Raw genomic sequence first — 20498 nt, 5'->3', positions numbered from 1 at the left:
AAATACATTTCTGACCTGTAATAAAGGATTTACGAAATAATTCCCTAACCCCTTTCTTAAAAATCCTGTCCCATTGAAGAAATAATACCATCCGGGGGGAAGGAACCACAATTCTAGAAATAATTGATCCAAGAAAAACACAAACAGCATTCCAAAATTTCTAAATTTGGGGACATAACCATAAAGCATGACCCGATGTATTATCCATTTTTTTTTTACATTTTAGGCCTATTCTTGACTCAACACAACCAAAATGTAAAGCCTGAACTTGAGAAACATAAGCTCTCATAACCATTTGAAATAGACTCTCTCTATAATAAGTGCAAGAAATTGATGAAATGCCTAATCGAAGAGCCTTTTCTATTATTACCGCACTAGTTTCCACTCCCAATTCCTCAGTCCACTTATCTGCAATCTGTGCACTGATATCTACCCGAGGCTTTGCACAAAACTTCTTTTGCATTAGGGCATCCACAAATTGTGCGCTAAAGCCGAGATGTGTGCCAAAGCCAAAGAAACTTTATTCTACTGGCTCCCTGGTAGGGGGCACTTGAGGACTGGATTTGAAAATCACAGCTCATAGCAAAGGCAGGAGGCATCCAACCCCCCCCACTCCTTCTGGATCCCCCACCCACACCACATTCGTGCCCTCCCTTCCTCCCCGTACATCATTAAATCTTCGCACAGTGCAAGCAGCTTTTCCGGCCCTGCTGCAAGCACTAGCGTTGACTTTCCCTCTGATGTCACTTCCTGGTCCTGCATCCCAGAACTGATTTCAGAAGGGAGCCAGGTATGGGGATGGGAGGAAGGGAGAGCGCGATCATGGCGTGGGGGTGTGGAGAGGTGCCAGCACCCTCACTAAGAAGATGCCTGAGGTGGTCTGTCCCCCCTCCCACACCCACCTTACTATATCACTGCAGCTCAATATAAATCAGAGGGGGGCAGATATACAGGAAGAAGGGAGATGGCATGAACAATTGAGGTGGCTCCAGTTGGAGCTTCAAAACCATAATTGCCATGATGAAAGGTGCGCGCCAAGAGTACCAAGAAAATAAAATACATCAGGATAAAAAAAGAGAGAAGACCTTCAGAAGACCCATGGAGTAAGAGGTGGCACCAAGAAGCAGACCAAACTATTATTTTAGAGACTTTAGCAACTGCCTCCACTTTAAAGTCTTTGGGCGTCTGATGGCTGCATATGAGTGCGCTTCAGGAGCACAGCTGAGTGCTGACAGCAGTAAAAGGGAAAGCAAGGAGCAACAAAAGTCCCATCAGCCTATCAGACTGTATAGTTGCAAAAGCTCTTACCTCTGGCGTGCGTCCAGACATCACTGCAGGCTTGGGGCTTGTCTGTCTGTCCTATCCTGCGTATGGTGTCGGTCAGTGCTCGTCCTTCTTTCAGTGTGTGCTTAATTTCCATCACTTGTTTTCCCTTCACCAACGGATCTCGACCCAGGTCTACAACCCAGAGGAAAAAAAAAGAATTAATCTCTCCCTTACTCAACCGCCTCAGGAGGTTTTTGGGTGCTGCTGCTGCTGCTGCAATTCTCCCCTTAAGGCACTCTAATCTAGCTTTCGGCATCATACCACAGCACAGTGCTCTGAAAAGACAGCTGGAAAATTCAGCATGACCCAGGTCGCAGTAGCAAATTGCCATCGCAAACTACATCATTTTAAAGGGTAATGCATTTTATGTACTGCCTTTCTATGTCCCCAAATTACAGAGAATCTCGGAGAGAGGCGCAGATGCTCAAGGCCCAGTTGGAGGAGAGGCACGATCTTCGGGCACCGGCACCTCCTGTGGGTTGGTGCTGCGTGCCAGTGTCACATTGTGGGGGAATCTTTCAGTTTGGGTGGGCGTTCGCAAGGGGGGGCTATGCCGGTTTGCGGGGGGGGGAGGAGTGTTTGCGGGTGGGGGGGCATGCCAGTTCATGGGGGGGGATGTGGAAGTGCATCAGTGGCCTTGGGGGTGGGGGGATATGGTGGGGTGGGGTGGAGCAGCGCCAGTAGCCGGGGGGGGGGGGGGATGGGAGGTGGAACGAATCAAGCGAGTTTCCCTTATTTTCTATGGGAAAACTCGCTTTGATATACGAGTAAATTGGCTTACGAGCATGCTTCTGGAACAAATTAAGCTCGTAAACCAAGGTTCCACTGTATATGCATGCTATTTGTGTGGTGCAGCCCTGGTATAAGGGGGAGAAACTATGCCTGGTGCCCGATTTGCCAGAAGGGCAAATCGGTAGGCACATCTCTTCCCCCTCCCGTCAAGCTCGCTGCAAAAAAATCTTTCTTTCCTACTCATGATCAGCTAAGCAGCACCAGCGCTGCAATCAGCTGAGCAGGCAGGGGAGAAGAGAAGAGACGCGATCAGCTAAGCAGGCAAGGGAGAAGAGCCGCGATCAGCTGAGCCAGCATAAGAGCTGCGATTGAATTTCAGTTACAAAGCCTGCATTAGTGCCCTATAAGTTGTGTTAAACAGCAAACAATGCATATTATTGCTGTAATGCAGCTTGATAACTACCTCCCCTGAGTTTCTATCTGAGGCAGTGCAAGGTGAGATGATTCGCTAAGCAGGGGGGAGGGAGAGAGTGGCTGATTAAGTTGATGGTGCACCAAAACACTTTCTGCTGCCCTGCAGCTGGAAAACAAGAACTTTACGAAACTCTTCTTTGAGGTTGGAGGTATATGTGCACCATTGTCCACTACAGACACTGTACTCATGTCCCAAGGTCTCGAGGAGCAGCAGTGAGATTTGAACCTACTTCCTTTGTTTTCAGCCTGCAGCTCTAACCATTAGGCTACTCTACCACCCCTGCATGCAGCCAGCTACAGGACAGGATCATAAGGATTTAATACTGTGTGGCAATATATCAAATAAAGATGAAACTTGTTATTTCACAGACGGAGATTTGAGGAGCTGCTTTGGCTGGGCTCATTTTCCCCTAACTCTGGAGTTTCTAGTTGGCTAGAACTTACTCTGAATCCACTGACACTTATGACAGGGTTTCTGAAACAGAGATGCCTTGGGACTTCATTCAAGGGCTGGTTTTCGGATTAGACATTATCCTTTTCTCACTGTAATATCAACTAATCAGAGGAATCTGACGAGGATGCTTCCTGAATTCTACCTCTAGGTGTTGCTGGCGTGTAATGGCTGCCACCTCCACCCTGTCTCTCCAAGAATGCATGCCCATACCTTGTGAGAGTGAGAAATAGAAGACAATTCCCAGGATTGAATCTAGATCCCCCCCATACTACTGAACCATTACGAACCGCCACACATTCTTATTCAATGATTGGGATCCCTAGTACCTTCCAACACTTCCTCAAGCATGTGGGTAACCTTCTTCTCCTTCTGAATGTGTTTCTTCAGGTATTTCATGAAAATACCAGAGCTGAACGCCCCATCTTGCACCTCATAGGCCTCTGCATCCTCACTCCTGCAAACAGAATTAAGCAAAGTTTGGCTCAGTTAGATGCAGAAGGAGCCCAGCTGGTAAAGCATTAGTCTTAATCTAAAAAAAACTCTTGATTTAGATTTTAGGCCTTGATCTAGTCAGACACCATTGCTGTGGGCATTAAGGGTAAACTAAACAAATTGTGACCACTTATCTTCTTGCCATCTCCTGGGGTTTTTTTCCCAAGATGCAAGGATTGTTGGTATGATGGACCTAAGAAATGCCTATTAATAGGGCAGACTGCAAATATGTAATAACCAGAAATGATAGTGGAAACAGGTGCTAGTATAACCAGGGCTGGCTGGTAGGTAGGGTGTCAGGTCAAAAGCGCGCTGGGACAAAGGCGCGCCCAGACAATTGAGCGCAGCGCGCGCCACTGCACCGCTCTAAATTACTGTTTTTAGCGCTCCGACGGGGGGGCGTGGGGGGGAACCCCCCCACTTTACTTAATAGACATCGCACTGCGTTGTGGGGGCGTTGTGGGGGGTTGTAACCCGCCATATTTTACTGAAAACTTCACTTTTTCCCTGTTTTTAGGGAAAAAGTTCAGTTTAAAGTAAAATGTGGAGGGTTACAACCCCCCAAACTCCCCCTAATGCCGGCGCGATGTCTATTAAGTAAACTGGGGGGGTTCCCCAACAAAACCCTGTTGGAGCCCTAAAAACTGTAATTTAGAGCGGTGTGGCGGTGCGCGCTGCGCTCAATTGTCGGCGCGCGCTTTTGTCTTTCGCGCCGTTGTCTATGAACCGGTAGGTAGGGTTGCCAGATGTCTGGATTTCACAAGACATGTCCTCCTTTTAAGGTCACGTCCGAGGGGTCTGGATGGCTTTTCAAAACCCGGCACTTTGTCCGGGTTTTGAAAAGCTTCCCGACATAATCGCGTCGGAAAGGGGCATCCATGCATGCACGGGTGCAATGCGGTGATGTCACACGCACGTGACATCATCGCGTCGTGGTCCGTGCATGCGCGGATACTGCCTGGGAGGCGGGACTGGAAACATAGAAACATAGAAATAGACGGCAGATAAGGGCCCACGGCCCATCTAGTCTGCCCACCTTAATGTCCCTCCCCTACCTTTGCCGTGTGAATAGATCCCATGTGCCGATCCCATTTGGCCTTAAAATCAGGCACGCTGCTGGCCTCAATCACCTGTAGTGGAAGACTATTCCAGCGATCAACCACTCTTTCAGTGAAAAAGAATTTCCTGGTGTCACCTCGTAGTTTCCCGCCCCTGATTTTCAACGGATGCCCTCTTGTTGTCGTGGGACCCTTGAAAAAGAAGATATCTTCCTCCGCCTCGATGCAGCCCGTAAGATACTTGAACGTCTCGATCATGTCCCCCCTCTCTCTGCGCTCCTCGAGCGAGTATAGCTGCAATTTGTCAAGCCGTTTTTCGTATGGTAGATCCTTGCGGAACAGGGTGGGAAAGAGGCACTGGGCAGTCCTGGGGGGTGTGGCCATGGGTCCGGATTTCACAAAGGAAAATCTAGTAGCCGTACTGGTAGGTGCACATGAGGCCTAGGCTAGATGTAGGGCAAAGTCATGCTAAGTACTTCTCCTGTCTGAGTGGAAAGATAGCACCGAAGTATGAGGACGTTGCTGCACTAAGATGCAAAGAGTCTGGCAGTTAAAAAAAGTGCGGGCACCAATGGATGTTTTTTGTCAATTGTAAATGTGTTTATCCAGTTGGGTGTCAGCTGGAGGGTTATATCTCGTGTGAGGGGGAGGGGTAGTTTTAGGCTTTTGTATTCTGCATTTGATTAAAATATAGTAAAAAAAATTGGCTGCTGTTTAGATACTACCAAGGTTTGTGGTTAGATGTGAAGGATTTTATCAGGGTAGAACAGTGTCTCTCTCAAACTTTTTTAGCTCCGGCACACTAAACGGAGCAAATGTTTTTTTTATGCGGCACATTATAATTCAAATTATAAAATTGCAAAACCAACAAAAAAAATTAAATTTGAGTGTTATTTATTTAAAGTTCTTTAAGCTATGTATGAGTAATTGTAACAGCGGTGAAACTAAAGTAGATAGAACAGAATTGCTAATCAAGGCGAAGGATGTGCTTGTTTTTGAGGGCAAATGATCTCGGTCGACAAGCAAACGCACATTTCTTCATCCACCATCTGCAGTTCTCTTTTTTTTAAAAAATTTAATTTCTGTCAGAGCTGAAAATCCAAGTTCGCAAACATAAGAAGATCCAAACAGGAACAAAGTTAGGATATTGCATAAAAAATATCAAGGACCAATCACGTCAAAGAATGATGCTTGTCTGGGTGGTTGTTTCCTTACCCACACAGCCGTTCATAACAAACAGACTCTTGTGTACATGACATCTATTCTATGTATACTTATGAAGGGAAATTTTAAAAATAAATCCCTTCCTTTACAGAGCAGCGTTAGCGTTTTCAGCGCCGGCCATGGTGGTAACAGCTCGGACGCTCATAGAACATTATTAACTGCAATTGTTTGTACCTTTGGTGCTTTTGTTCACTGCTTTGGGGGGGTCTTGTTGACCTGGAAAGTGGTGTACAAAAATCGATCTATAAAGTCTGTGGATTTTGATACTCTCTGCAGGCATTTGATTGGTCTCATACACAGCACAGGCTCAGTTTTATTTCAACAAGATATTAGGGTTTAGGGGAGAAGCTCCTCTCTGACATTTCCTAGAAGAAGGGTTTCTGTTCCTATCACGTTATATACTTACGTTGCATAGCCGTAGACTGTGTTCCCCCAGGGCTCCAAGGGTTTCACTTCGGAGAGTGCACATTTAGGGTTGTACCTTGCAAACAGAGAAGAGTCAAGCTTCAGTTCAGTGTGGATTAAAGCAGAAGGGCCTGGAGGTCTGTAGTACAATTTTGCTATTGATTCACTGATCAAAACTTTTTTTTTAATTTTTTTTTTAATCCTTGCAAATTGTGATTGAGGTTGGGGAGAGTGGGAGGAGTTGCAAAGCATGCTTAAACCTTAATCCCGAGAAAGGGAGTACCTGCTTCCTCCAGAAAAAGCCACAATTTAGCATACACATGTTTCTGGACCTGACTTTTCAGCTCACAGCTAAAAATGCCATTTTAACTGGCCTCGGCAAAGAAAACAAGCATGCAACCTGCTGTGGAGGAGAGTGTGGTGCAGTAGTTAGAGCTACAGCCTCAGCACCCAGAGGTTGTGATGCCCTTTGTAACCCTGGGCAAGTCACTTAATCCTCCACTACCCCAGGTGCATTAGATAGATTATGAGCTCACTGGGACAGATAGGGAAATGTCACAATGCCTCATTCCACCACTGTCAGAGCCAACCTCATCAGTGATGTCACAATGGCTTCATTGTTCTATACTTGGCTCACTTCTGATATTGTATTGGAGGAGAGTGTGGTGCAGTGGTTAGAGCTACAGTCTCAGCACCCTGAGGTTGTGGGTTCCAACCCTATGCTTCTCCCTGTGACCCTGGGCAAGTCACTTAATCCTCCACTACCCCGGGTACTTTAGATAGATTGTGAGCTCACTGGGACAGATAGGGAAATGTCACAATGCCTCATTCCACCACTGTCAGAGCCAACCTCATCAGTGATGTCACAATGGCTTCATTGTTCTATACTTGGCTCACTTCTGATATTGTATTGGAGGAGAGTGTGGTGCAGTGGTTAGAGCTACAGTCTCAGCACCCTGAGGTTGTGGGTTCCAACCCTATGCTTCTCCCTGTGACCCTGGGCAAGTCACTTAATCCTCCACTGCCCCAGGTACATTAGATAGATTAGCCCGCTGGGACAGATAAGGAAAATGCTTGAAGTACCTGTATGTAAACTGCTTTGAGTATGGTTGTATAACTACAAAAAAGGTGTTGTACAAGTCCCAATTCCCCCTCCCCCTCTGCTGCCTTCCCTGCTGGTCAATCAGCTGAGCCGGCAGGACTTGGGGAGACCTGCGGCTCAGTTGATTGATTGGGGCAATGATATGGATATGCAAGATCACACATCGGGAATGCGCGAATAATGAAAACAGGCTGTACAAAAAAGATTTTCCTTACATGCAATCTGGCTAGTATTCACCCAGCGGCAATCAGCATTTTTATGTCCACCCAGTGGTGTGGTAAAGGGAGAGGACAGCTTGGTGGGGGCACCGGTACCTCTCCACCCCTCCCCCCATGCCACTCTCACATGCTCCCACTCTCACAATAGATGGTTGCATCTATTGTGACTAATATTCTCCATTCGCACCGCTGTTTTTGTGTATTCACAGATCTGCTCTAAAGAAAAAGCTGTTTTTGCTTTTTTTCCCACTTTTGCCTCTGGTGTTCGCTTCCAGACATGGCCCCCAAATTTCCAGAGAGTGAATTACAATCATCATCAGTGCTGTCCCATGGAGGAACCTAACCTCTTTTTCTCAACAGGATCTACTGTTCACTTTCAGCAATTTTGAGGTGCAACATGTACCGCTGGAACCTAACCTCTATCTTCCCAAAGACTCAAAGTTTTGTTATTTACGATTTCGCAGTTCGTAAATATATTTGGGAGCTGTACTACTGCGAATAACGAGAATGCCCTGTATGTATACAATCAATTTTACATGTGTGAATTCATAGGTATATGCCTTTACAAGAGATCTGCATACACATTAAAGTTTTAGAGGTCCATACGACCTGAGCATGTGCTTATGAATACACATTTTAGAATGCATACCATTTCCTGCAGGTGTCCAGCAGCAGGATGTTCAGGGCAGTTTGTCTCTCTTGCATCTTCTGCAGGATATTCTGAACGCTGATGCAGTTCTCAGGTCTGTAGGGTTGAGGGGCATCAATAGGCACCATGTAATTTCTCCCCGAGCGTTCGTACCCATGTCCAGCATAGTAGAACAGCCCTGGAGGACGACAGACAGCACAACTTCAAGAGGGAGTCTCTCTGCTCTTCCCAACAAAATCTACTAGTTGTCCCAAATACCTGACATATAACATATGACTCTCCACAAGAGACAGGAAAACTCAACCCTACGCAAAGCAGAACAGAAGGGACTGTGCACATCAACCTATAGGACAATTACAATTTATATAATAATAATAAAATTTATATAATAATAATAAAATATTACATATGTAAAACACCAAGACTTATAGACAGCCCTTTCACTTATATCTTTGAACCCAACATGGTCCGTGGTTCGGCTTCCACTAGACAGCCTTCTTCAGGGGTAGACTTGTGATCCAGTAGATGGCGCTGATATAATTTATGTAAAGGAATGGCTCAGGCTTGTAATACTACATTAAAAGACTCAATCCAGACGCTGCATGAAAAGACTGGCTGTCGGGGGGAGTTGTCAGGGAGCAGGGGACCCCAGTGGCAGGAGGGAGTAGGCATTTCTCCTGCTGGCCTTCATCTTAAAGATACAGAGGGTGGGGCTGTCAGAGGGGGGGGGGTTGTCGGGGGACCCCAGCAGAAGGAGGGAGTGGGCATTCCTCCTGCTGTCCTTCATCTTAAAGGTGCTTGGGGGGGCAGGGGGGCTGTCAGGAGACTTTCAGGGGGTTGTTGGGGGGACAGGGGACCCTAGCGGCAGGAGAGAGTAGGCATCCCTCCTACTGATCTTGTACAGGGTGGAGGGAGGCGGGCAGTGGCAAATGAAGGGGGGTGTCAGCAGAAGGGGGAACATTTCCCTCTGCTGCCCTCCCTGCTGGTCAATCAGCTGAGCCGGCAGGTTTGGGGAGACCTGCGGCTCAGTTGATTGATTAAGGCAGAGAGAGCAGTCTTGACAGGAGGGAGGAGCTGCACCTAGCGATTATTCTTACGAGTAAGCGCTAGGTACAGTTCCCCCCACCCTCCCTTATACTGCCGATTCTCCTCGCAAATAGCGTGCATATAATTTGCATGTTATTATGCTAAGAATCGCCTGTAAGAGTCAAATTGCTCCTACTACAGCCACTACATCAACTTGCTGAGTTTTCAGAATCTGGCCCTCTTTCATTTTGAGGGTAATTTTGAAAGCCCATGGGCAGCTTGCACAAGTTTTCCTTTGAAAATTTAAAGGGCATGTACAAGAATGGTACTTTAGTACCTGTAATCTTTCCATAAGGATGGGAGAAGTGTAAAGCTGGCAAGGTCACCTGAAGATTTCACATTGCAATTACCATGCATATTTCACCTCTCCTGGTCTAACTGCTCCTTTGTTTATGTGGCACAGTGTGCATGTGACTACCCTGTCCGGGGGGGTGGGGGGAGTGGAGGGATATGTTCAAACATCTCAGGATGAATGCACACACACACACGCAAGTAAATACTTTGTAATGCTGTCCCTATATGACTGCAACAAATCATGTACGAGATGTGAGCGTAGCCCTCCCGTGAAAACAGAAAGCTAGCACTCTGACCCAGATCTGAAGTAACTGAGGTTTTGTGGGCATCATCTACATATCGGCAAAGGGGAGGGGCTCTGAAAACGCACCTCCTGTTTTGATTGTGCCAAAGGGCAGTTCCTGGAGCACTGCCCTGCTTCTGAGAACTGGGGAAGCTAAAGGGACTCTCTGCCCCCAGGCAGATGACTCTGAAGTACGGACCCGCCTCTACTACTCTGCTGCATCTGAAGGTCCATCGTGCTACACATAGTGAAGTATGTGGAGAGTTCCTGGAAAAGGTCTCTTATCTCCAAGCTCCAAGTCACAGAAGCCCTGCTTCAAACCACAGTGGATCTCAGCCCAGGATTTCCTCTCCACTCACATGTCTGTAGGTTTAGTATTCTAAGACTTGGCCTACTGAGCTAGCGAGGCAGGGGAGAGCTCGTTGCAGTGCCTTGTGTGCACTAGAGGTCTGCACGGGAAGGGGGATCGCGGGAATACCGCGGGTCCCGCAGGAATCCCCACATAACCCACGGGACTCCCACGGGGACCCCCCTCTAGCCAACGGGACTCCCACGGGGATGGAAGGCTTTGGAAGCAGGGTTTGTCCATATAATATAATGGACACGTCAGCCTTAGTAAAAGAGGGGGTTTATAAGTTAATTACCTGAACAGAAAACAAAAAAAGGGTTCCACCAAAGAGATTCCACAAGGAAAACAGCAGCGGAAACACAAAAGAAACTGTGGAATTGATGATCCTGTCAGAAGTAATTGCTGATTTTTATGGGGACGGGCGGGGATGGAGGTAATTCCTTGCGGGCATGGGTGGGGACGGAGAGGATCCTGATGGGGATGGGCGGGGATGGGTGGGATTTCTGTCCCTGCGCAACTCTCTAGTGTGCACTGCAAGTTGTGCAGAGCTCGATAGTTAGGACGCTCCTTCGGCTGGGGAGGCGTGAGCAGGCGTCAGAATGTTATGCCACGTCGTATTGGCTTAATACAGGATTCGTTATAAACTTCTGTTAATGGTCTACCTTCGTGTGCATAATTTAGCACCGAAGTATTCAGTGGCTAACATTCTGCCACATATTCCGCCCCGTCAGTTGCGTTCTGTAGACTGCGCAGATTTACATAGTCCCGCAGTTAAGGCTGAAGGTGTCTAGGGACAGTTTATTTTCATGTATAGGCCCCCAGGGAATGGAACGAGCTTCTGTTGTGAATATTCGCCAGCAGAAAGATTTGCAGAATTTTAAAAGATGACAAAAAAAAAAAAAAAAAGACAACAACGAACAGACTGCAGATAATGTACAAGATGCAGGCGTTGTTTATTAATAAATGCAGTAACATATACAACCTTATAGCCAACCAAGGGACCCGACACGGTCCGTGTTTCGGATAACACGCCTTCCTCAGGAGTCCATGGTGGTTAAGGTATAAAGCAAACGGCATAAAAGATAACAAACACACGCCAATCACGATCAAATGGGGTCAAGCGTGTGTGTGTGTTTGTTATCTTTTATGCAGTTTGCTTTATATCTTAACCACCATGGACTCCTGAGGAAGGCGTGTTATCCGAAACACGGACCGTGTCGGGTCCCTTGGTTGGCTATAAGGTTGTATATATTACTGCATTTATTAATAAACAACGCCTGCATCTTGTACATTATCTGCAGTCTGTTCGTTGTTTTCTGCTTGCTGTTGTTTACTGCAGACTACGTTGGATTTTCTTTCTCCCTTTTGTGCAAAAAAAAAAAAAAAAAGACACCTTTTCTGTAAAATGAAGTATGGGACCTGAATTTTGAATTGTGTGATGGGGCACTGGCCGCTTAATTATTTTATTGTTTGTAACTGTTTTTGTAGTGTTACGATGATGATTTATGTACGTACTTTGTGTAAGGCGGATAAAAGTAAATAAACTATAAATCACACATGAAGAGCACAGCTTTGATACGAGGTCACTCCTTTATGTTATGTAGACTCTCAGACATCTCCTCTACCAAGATACAGTACTCACAAAAATGGGAAAGCATAGATGCACTTCTACAGTGGCAAAGCGAGGGTGAGAGACGCCTGGGGTGGTGGGACCCCTCCCCCCCCGCCTGCCCCTCCCCCCCACCATGCCACTGCTTTTCTATAACTTTTATGGTACTTCTTTGCTGAGGCTGCTTTCACTAGGCAGATGGAATACGCTTTTAACCAAAAGAAAGTTCCCAGTGCTGGAGAAGTTTTATCTGTACTTTAAGCTTCTTTTTTAGTTTTGCATCAAACTGGAACGATAAGCTGGGCTCTTTCGCCTCCCAAAGGAGGGAAACAATGGCCAGACCAATGCACTTTTACTTTTGCAAGAGCATAGGGACTTTCATTCATTGAACTGCAGCCTTCTCAAATGAAAGCAATTTTCTCTTGGAAAATGAAGCCATCCCATCTATCTATACATATACGTGCATAAGTACATAAGCAGCATTTTACTGGGACAGACTGAAGGTTCAGTATCCCGTTTCCAACCACGGCAACCCAGGTCGCATGTACTTGGCAAGATCCCAAAAGAGTGAAACAGATGTTACGCTGCCTATCCCAGGAATAATAGTGGATTTGCCCAGGTCCACCTTAATAGTCGTTATAGAATGTCCAAGAACTTTTCCAAACCTTTTTTACACCCTGCTGCACTAACTGCTTTTACTACATTCTCTGGCAATGATTTGCAGAGCTTAATTTTATGTTGAGTGAAAGACAGGAACATGATGGCAGATAAAGGCCAAATGGCCTGTCCAGTCTGCCCATATTTTCTTTGATTTGTTTTAAATGTACTACTTAGTAACTTCACTGTGTGCCCCTTTGTCCTTGTATTTTTGGAAAGAGTAAACAAGTAATTCATGTCTACCTGTTCCACTCCACTCAGTATTTATCAAATCTCCCCTCAGATCTCTCTTCTCTAACCTCTTTAGCCTTTCCTCAGGAGTGTCATTCAATCTCCTTAATCATTTTGGACACTCTTCTCTGTATGTTTTCTATTTCAGCTATATCTCTTTTGGAGTTGCAGTGATCAGAGTGGCACACAGTACTCAAGATGCGGTTGCACCATGGAGCGACACAGATAGGATAACCATATGACTCCAGAAAAAGGAGGACGGATTGAGACATCTGGGTTTTTACTTAAGAACATAAGAATTTCCGTTGCTGGGTCAGACCAGTGGTCCATCGTGCCCAGCCGTCCGCTCACGTGGCGGCCCTCTGGTCAGATGTCCCTATATCTGTCCTGCTTACTTTCACTGCTTTCAGTGGAAGTAAAACCCAGATGTCTCAATCCATCCTCCTTTTTCTGGAGCCATATGGAGACGTTACGATACATATTCTCAATTTTATTCCCCATTCCTTTCCTAACGATTCCTAACATCCTATATGCTTTCTTGGTGGCCTCAATAGATGTTGAAAAAAATAACCAACAAATATTCAGAATAAAGCTGCTAATAGTGGAAGGAAACAGGCTGAAAGGCAAGTAACTAACATGGAGAAAAAGACCTCAGTGTTTCAAGGAAACAACCAAGAAACTATATGTTCAGTTATAAACTGCCATACAAAACACATCCCAGGTCAAAAAACTCCATGGAAAAGATTCATAAAGATACAGTTTAAAATACACAAGTTAAACTGCAAAAAAAAATCCCAGCAAAAAACTGTAAAAATTTGCACTCATCTTCCATTCATCTCCCACAAGCAGTGGAAATAAATATCCGTTGCTCCAATACGGAACCAGACACACTTTTCAAAGAATAAACTCAGTATTCCCGACAGGCCCTGTTTCGCCAAGTGGCTGCGTCAGGGGAATATCTTTAGAAAGAGAGCAACTGCTTCAAAAAATCTTCCACGGGAAAATGGCTTCCTTGAAACACTGAGGTCTTTTTCTCCATGTTAGTTACTTGCCTTTCAGCCTGTTTCCTTCCACTATTAGCAGCTTTATTCTGAATATTTGTTGGTTATTTTTTTTATTTTTTTGGATATTCAGCTTGTATACTTTTTGCTCAATAAATATTGTACATGTGCCAAATGAGCCAGACCATAAGAGGATACAAAAGTTCATGACAGACTCCTTCTCCTTTCCCAACCTTCTACCAAGAGCATGTGTTTATTACACCATAAAACGTCTCCTTCTGAAATTGGGTGAACGACTTTATCTGCCTCAGGAGAGCACGCTTCGTGAAATACCCCAAAATGTTTGAAGACTTCTTCCTCAGGAGCAGGGGAGGGAGTGTGGGCCAAAGCCAGAGTCATTCTGAGGGCTCTTTGTAGAGCGGGCATTTTTTCGTACTGCATCTTGTCGGCAAATGATGTCATCAGCACATAAAGCACAACGGCTGAAGCAAGCTAATCTGCTTGGCAAAGCACCAAGAAAATCTTCACATGTGGCTAGCCCTATCTGCTTCAGCAAACTGTGCTAAAGGAAGCTTTTCCCTGAACTCTAACCGCACAGCTTGTGTTCATTGTTTACCATATCACTGGATTATTTGATAACATGTAATAAATGACAAAAAGTGCCCATGCTGCATAAATCTAGCACAGCCACAGAAGCTACACCAGCAAGAGTGCTAGGTACAGGATAACTTGAGGCAATGGGAGAAACAGAGGGTTTCCTATTTTGGGGCTCTGGGAGAAAATACTCTCAACACAATGTGAAAATGGCTTTTGATTTCGAATGGACCTGAAAATTAATAATAATAATAATTTATTTTTATATACCGCCATACCTGCGATTTCTAGGCGGTTCACAACAGTTAAGCATAGTACAAACAATGCAAATCGTTTGAGATTCGACAAATTAAGTGCATACAATATAAAAAGAAATACATACAATATAAGAAGAATACAACAATGTTAAAATGAAGTAAAAAGTTTAAAGAATAAGATACATTAAAAACCCAGCCTGTTAAATAATTGAGTTTTTAACTTTTCTAAAATCGAGATAAGAAGAAGCTTCTAACACAGTTTTGGCCAACCATAAATTCAGTTTGGCCGCCTGAAAAGAAAAGGTTCTCTCAAGGAACCTTTTATAGTGACATAATTTGATTGAGGGATATGCAAACAAGGTCGAGAACTCTTGTTAGTATAACTCAAAGTAAAATGAGGAGTAAGATAACCCGGTAACATGCCAAATACTGTTTTATAGCAAATGCATGAAAACTTAAAGAAAACTCTGTTTTGCCCCCATAGGTGCCCCTTCCCATGACCCTCCCCAAAAGAAATACCATAGCTGGCAGGGATCTGAAGATCTATATATGATAAACACTTTCAATTTCAATTGATGCTGAAATGTCCAATGGTATGATATAAGAACAGCAGAGGCTATTAACTGATTCAAGCTGAAGGAAAACGCCTCAGACCAAGGCCCTCCCACCCCCACCGAGGTGGTTTCCTAAAGGTGGTTGAGCGGTCACCTCATTGGCAAAAAAACCTTCAATGAAGACAAAAGCTTTATGCTGTGCTTTGCTAGCGAAAACAAAAAGATAGAAGAAAAACTTTTCCACTTATCTTCCGCTGATCGGTACACCAATGGTGGCCAGCGTTTCACAATCTGATGCCTCAGGGTGTAACACGACCGATCAGACTTTAAAGTGGGACGCCAAGCGCGTCTCCTGCATCTGATGACCCAGCCAGCCTTCCTGAATGCACGAGGGGTGGCTTGGATTCACAGGGCGCAAGTGTTTCTTCTGCCAGGATGATGAGGCCTGCCAGTAACACCAATGGAGGACTGATTTTGGATGGGCTTCGTCACCGGTGTGAAACAGCTGAATGCCAGCAACAGTGGCGAAGCGAGGGTAGGAGGTGCCTGGGGCGGTGGTGCCCCCATGAACCCTCCTCTCCACCCCCCCCCAAGCCACACTCACGCCCTCTCTTCCCACCCCTGTACCTCTTTAAATCCTCGCCAGCGCAAGCAGATTCTCTGGCCTTCTGCTTGCGTGGGCATTGGCTTTTCCTCTGATGTCACTTCCTGGACCCGTGACCTGCAAGTGATTTCATTTGTTTGCAGCTCTTAAGGACAGGAGTGGCTACCCTGTTGGTAGGCTACCAGGCTTTGGTACAGTGCATAAATACAGATGCCACCTAAGTAAGCACCTGCTGCACATAAGAGCAGAACATAAGACTAGCCTTACTGGGTCAGACCAATGGTCCATCAAGCCCAGTAGCCCGTTCTCACGATGGCCAATCCTAGTACCTGGCTAAAACCCAATGAGTAGCAACATTCCATTATCTCAGAGTAAGCAAGATTCTAGAATCCCAAAGAGTACCAAGATTCCATGCTACCGATCCAGGGCAATAAGGGCTTCCCCCATAACTCCTTATTCCCAGTCTGTTAGTAGAACCCTTAGACCCTTTCTGGCTGGTCATTCTGATCTTAGAAAAATTCAAAGAACAAGTTCAGATAAATGACTCACCATAGACGCCTTTCCCCAGAAGCTGCAGGAACTGGTTGACTGCAGTCAGCATCTCGGATTTTGTCAGATCGAGAAGGGAGACCACGCGGAAGTTGAGCTGTCTGAGCAGGAGAGTCAGCTCAAAAACGTCCATCATGGGGGCCAGAAGGCTGGGGTGACTCTGATACCTATTGTTGCCTACCAGCAGCGCCACCTTGTCAGTCGCTGACCGCAAGAAAATTGGGGGAAAAAAATGACAAGAAAAATGTGTGAACCTTAAGGCTGCATGTTCTCCCCCCTCAATCTCAGAAGGAAGGCAGATCACATCTTCAATAATCAGAATTCTAGGAGTACATTTTGATAACAATCTTTCTCTGGTGTCCCAAGTCAACATGTTAATCAAAAAATCATTTGGTCTTTTCGGAAACTAAGAAGGTTAAGAAAATATCTTTAACATCATCAATTCCGTTTGCTGGTGCAATCATTATTCCTGTCTCTATTGGATTACTGCAATGTTACATTTTTAGACTGTCCCAGAACAATATTAAAAAAACAAACTACAAAATACAGCTATAAGAGTAATTTTCAGATTGAAGAAGGGTGATAGGATCACCCCTTATCTACATGTCACTCCCTTGCTAAAGAAGGCACATTGGTTACCCATTCCTCATCGGATTACGTATAAAATTGCTCTCTTAACTTTCAAATCTCAAAAGACCAACGAGCCTACATTCATCAACAGACTCCAAGAAACCAATTAATGCAAATCAGACTAAATTGCTCCTCATCATGACAGGAGCAGCCATGCAGCTGATAATGAAAAATTGGAAAAGTTGGGATAACTTAAATTATAGTTTCTGGTGACAACATTAATTCTATAGCAAATTCAAGGAAATTTGGGGCCCGTCAACAAAATATTGTAAGGTATGAATTATTAATATTATCTCCCTTTGATTCATGAAAGATTGTTATACACATTCAGGTTGTTAAGGGCTTGTTGATCAAATAAGTTGGACATGCCCATATTTTGGCACACAACTTTGGTTGCCATAAATAGGATTCGGGGGGGTAAGTATAAAAACGGATACACAAGTTTATAGAATTGAGAGACAGTGGAAAATACAGCGGCACTCACCATAAAATGGGACCTTGTGATCTGGCTCTGAAAAAAAAAAGAAAAAAAACCCCACTAAAATTAAATAATCAAAAGTATTAAAAGGCTGCCATTAATATCCACCAAATCTGTGTTGAAATGTTCTTTTCAATAAAGAGAGGATCATGCAACCACACAAACCAAGAAACAGCACCACCGGCAATAATTTACCCAACTCTTTCTTTGAGAGAACGCTGCAGAAAAAAAAAAAAAACCCAAGCACAGAAATCTCCTTCTCTATCTGAACTGTGGTTTCATTTTTGAGGTGATTTAGTGTTCAAAGTTCCGTCAAAGCTGCCTTTTCTTAGCCACCATACCCCACATTGACCAGTAATACATCGGGAAACTGATGGGCAGGTCTGTATTCAAATCAGGCTGAGACAGATAGGAAAAACACAGTATGGACAGCTGAAGAACGGAAGCTCACGAAGAGAATTGTCAATGCAGTAATGAAAATACGGACCTATGGCCCTGCAACCAGGCTCGCCCCTGCCCGGTCATGCCCCTGTTCCACCCAAGTTACAGGGAAATACTTTCAAAACCAATAGGAGGGAATATTTTTTCACTCAAAGAATAGTTAAGCTCTGGAACTTGTTGTCAGAGGATGTTATAACAGTGGTTACCATAGTGGGTTTAAAAAAAGGTTTGGACAAGTTCCTGGAGAAAAAGGCCACAGTCTGCTATTGAGACAGATATGGGGGAAGGCATTACTTGTCCTGGGATTGATAGCATGGAATGTTGCTACTCTTTGGAGTTCTGCCAGGTACTTGTGACCTGGGCTGGCCACTCTGGAAACAGATACTGGGCTAGATGGACTTATGGTCCTACAAGTAAGAAAAAACCTCTTCCTGCCTACTGCTTCCCCTTGCCCTGACACTGCATGTGCTCTGAAACCAATGTACATACTTTTAACTAATGGGTGGAAGACTTTGCCTGTAGTCTTTCAGAGGCTCCAAAGAAAAGCCAATATCATTTAATGCTGCCTTGATTCATTTGCAAAGCAATACTACCTTTATCATTCTAGATGTCTACCCTGGATGTACATCTGAAAAAAATCTCACTCTTTAGCCTTCAGTCTCACTTCTTGGCCGCCTGGTAAATCTTACTCTTTGAAATGATTCACTCTTGCCATCTCTTGGTAGGCATTCTGGCCTGTTTCTTCCCGAGCACTCAAATCGTCAACATCCCGCTCTCTCTCACTCTGGCCTTTGTTTGCCCCTGTCCCCAATCCCTCCTCCACTCCAACATTCTCTCTGTCTCCTCTACTAGCAACTTCCTCCCCTTTCTTCTAGCCCAACCTCACTCCCTCCCCTCTCTCTCTCTTCCAGCCCTACAAGTGCAAACAAATCTATGCTTATGGATGGATGAACCTATAGACAGACTTATGAACCCTCATCAACAGATACTTTTGCTTGGATGGCAAGATGAGATTAGAAGAGGTGAAATCGGTGCAACAGTAACTTTTGTGCTCCATACAAACCTTCAATTCATAATCAATTACAGTTCCCCCTCCGAATCCGCAGTTTCAGCATCCGCGGATTTGGTTATTCGCGATTTTTTTTTAGGGGGGGAAACCCACTCCAAAAAACTTTATTTTGGACCTTCCCCGCCTCCCTCCTGCCTTCCTCCAGCATCCCGGCCTTACCTGGTGGTCTAGTGGGCTTTCGGGGCAGGAGCGATCTTCCTATGCTCCTGCCCCATGCAGATCGCCAATAGGAAATGGCTGCCGTGAGCTCCCGTCGTAGTCTTGAGAGAGCGTAGGAAGATCGCTCCTGTCCCGAAAGCCCGCTAGACCACCAGGTAAGGTCCGGGGGTGGGTCAGAGCCGGCACAAAGTTATTCGCAATTTTTCACACTTCACGGTCTGGCTCTGCCCCTAACCCCCGCGAATACCAAGGGAGAAGTGTAGTCTTTCTCCAATTCCTTTATTTTGTTCCTTAATTAATCTTTTGTGAACCACATAGAACTCTACGGTTATGCGGTATAGAAGCCCGATTTTATGTTATGTTATGTTCAATCTCAACCTGGAATCAGAATGTTTGTACCTTTCTCATTGCTGTTCTTGCGAGGGAGCTCCAGGGTCTTCTCTACTGAAGGATCTGCAAAGGCAATACGGGTCAAAGAGATGAGAACCTGAACAAGTCTTTTGAAGCAGGGGCCTGAGTTACAGGGCTTATTAGTGGTATGGGCAGTAATCAAATACATCATTATTTACACAGTAACATAGTAAATGACAGCAGATAAATATATGAATGGTCCATCCAGTCTGTCCAATAGACATATACATTATAAATTCAGGATTGTCTCTTTCTCTTTGATATGTCTGACACACCAAGTGCTGTTCTTATATAAACCATAAAATCCTCATCTTCCAAATTACTGGAATTTCCATCAAAGCCCTCCCCAGACCATCCTTAACCAAATTGCCATATATGGGACACAGACCGTGCAAGTATGGAGAAGTAATCTGCACTGCACAGAGGGGTAAAACTCAACAACACAAGCACAGGGAAAAGTAATCCACACTGTGTGGTGGGAACAACCGAACAACTAAAGCACGGGAAAAGTAACCTGCACCCGCACAGCAGGTAAAAGTCAACAACGCAGGCGTGAAGAAAGTAACCTGCATTGTTTGACAGGTACAAACCAATAGCAATGCGCGATAAACATTGGTGTAGTAAGGGGGAGGGGGGAAGGGGAGGTGCTGGCACCCCTCCTCCTCTACGCCCCTCGCTTCTTCCCACTCCTTGCCACGTGCACCCCCCCTGCCCTTCCCCCGGTAGTTCGCCGCCACGAGCAACAACTTCAACGTGCTCCTCGCGACCGCGTCGTCTCTCCCACTGATGTCACGGCTGAATGCCGAACTTAGGAAGCGACATCAGAGGGAGAGCTGACGGGGTCACGAGGAGCACATTGAAGTTCTTGTTGCTCCGTAGCGGTGAACAATTAGAGGTATGGGGAAGGGAAGGGGGGCGCGCGCGTGGCAGGGGAGAGCGGGGGAGGGGCGCCAACTCTCCGGGCGCCTCTTACCCTCGCTACGCTACTGACGGTATATCAATGTATCAACCCTCCTAGGAACACCTGATAGGCCATGTTGGTCTCTCCCTGCTGTCATAGGACGTAATAGGGCAGAGTACGGTACTAGGGTTCAAGAAAGGATTGGAT

General features: G+C 45.4%; 1 protein-coding gene across 3 annotated transcripts in view; it reads right to left on the bottom strand.

The window, feature by feature from the left end:
* Positions 1-20498, bottom strand: part of LOC117348660 (mucosa-associated lymphoid tissue lymphoma translocation protein 1-like) — a 103495-nt gene that overhangs the window by 12318 nt on the left and 70679 nt on the right. For all 3 annotated transcript variants that reach the window (XM_033921016.1, XM_033921014.1, XM_033921015.1), the window contains 7 exons: positions 19379-19432; positions 17317-17343; positions 16203-16406; positions 8135-8312; positions 6167-6241; positions 3313-3440; positions 1309-1458 (listed from right to left, as the gene is read on the bottom strand). In XM_033921016.1, coding sequence (XP_033776907.1) covers positions 1309-1458; positions 3313-3440; positions 6167-6241; positions 8135-8312; positions 16203-16406; positions 17317-17343; positions 19379-19432 — 816 coding nt within the window. The remainder of the gene's footprint in view (positions 1-1308; positions 1459-3312; positions 3441-6166; positions 6242-8134; positions 8313-16202; positions 16407-17316; positions 17344-19378; positions 19433-20498) is intronic.

The sequence above is a fragment of the Geotrypetes seraphini genome, chromosome 14 (assembly GCF_902459505.1).
Source record: "Geotrypetes seraphini chromosome 14, aGeoSer1.1, whole genome shotgun sequence".
Lineage (NCBI taxonomy): Eukaryota > Metazoa > Chordata > Amphibia > Gymnophiona > Dermophiidae > Geotrypetes > Geotrypetes seraphini.
Note: the sequence above shows the minus strand (reverse complement) of the source record. Positions and strands in the feature narration are given on the sequence as shown.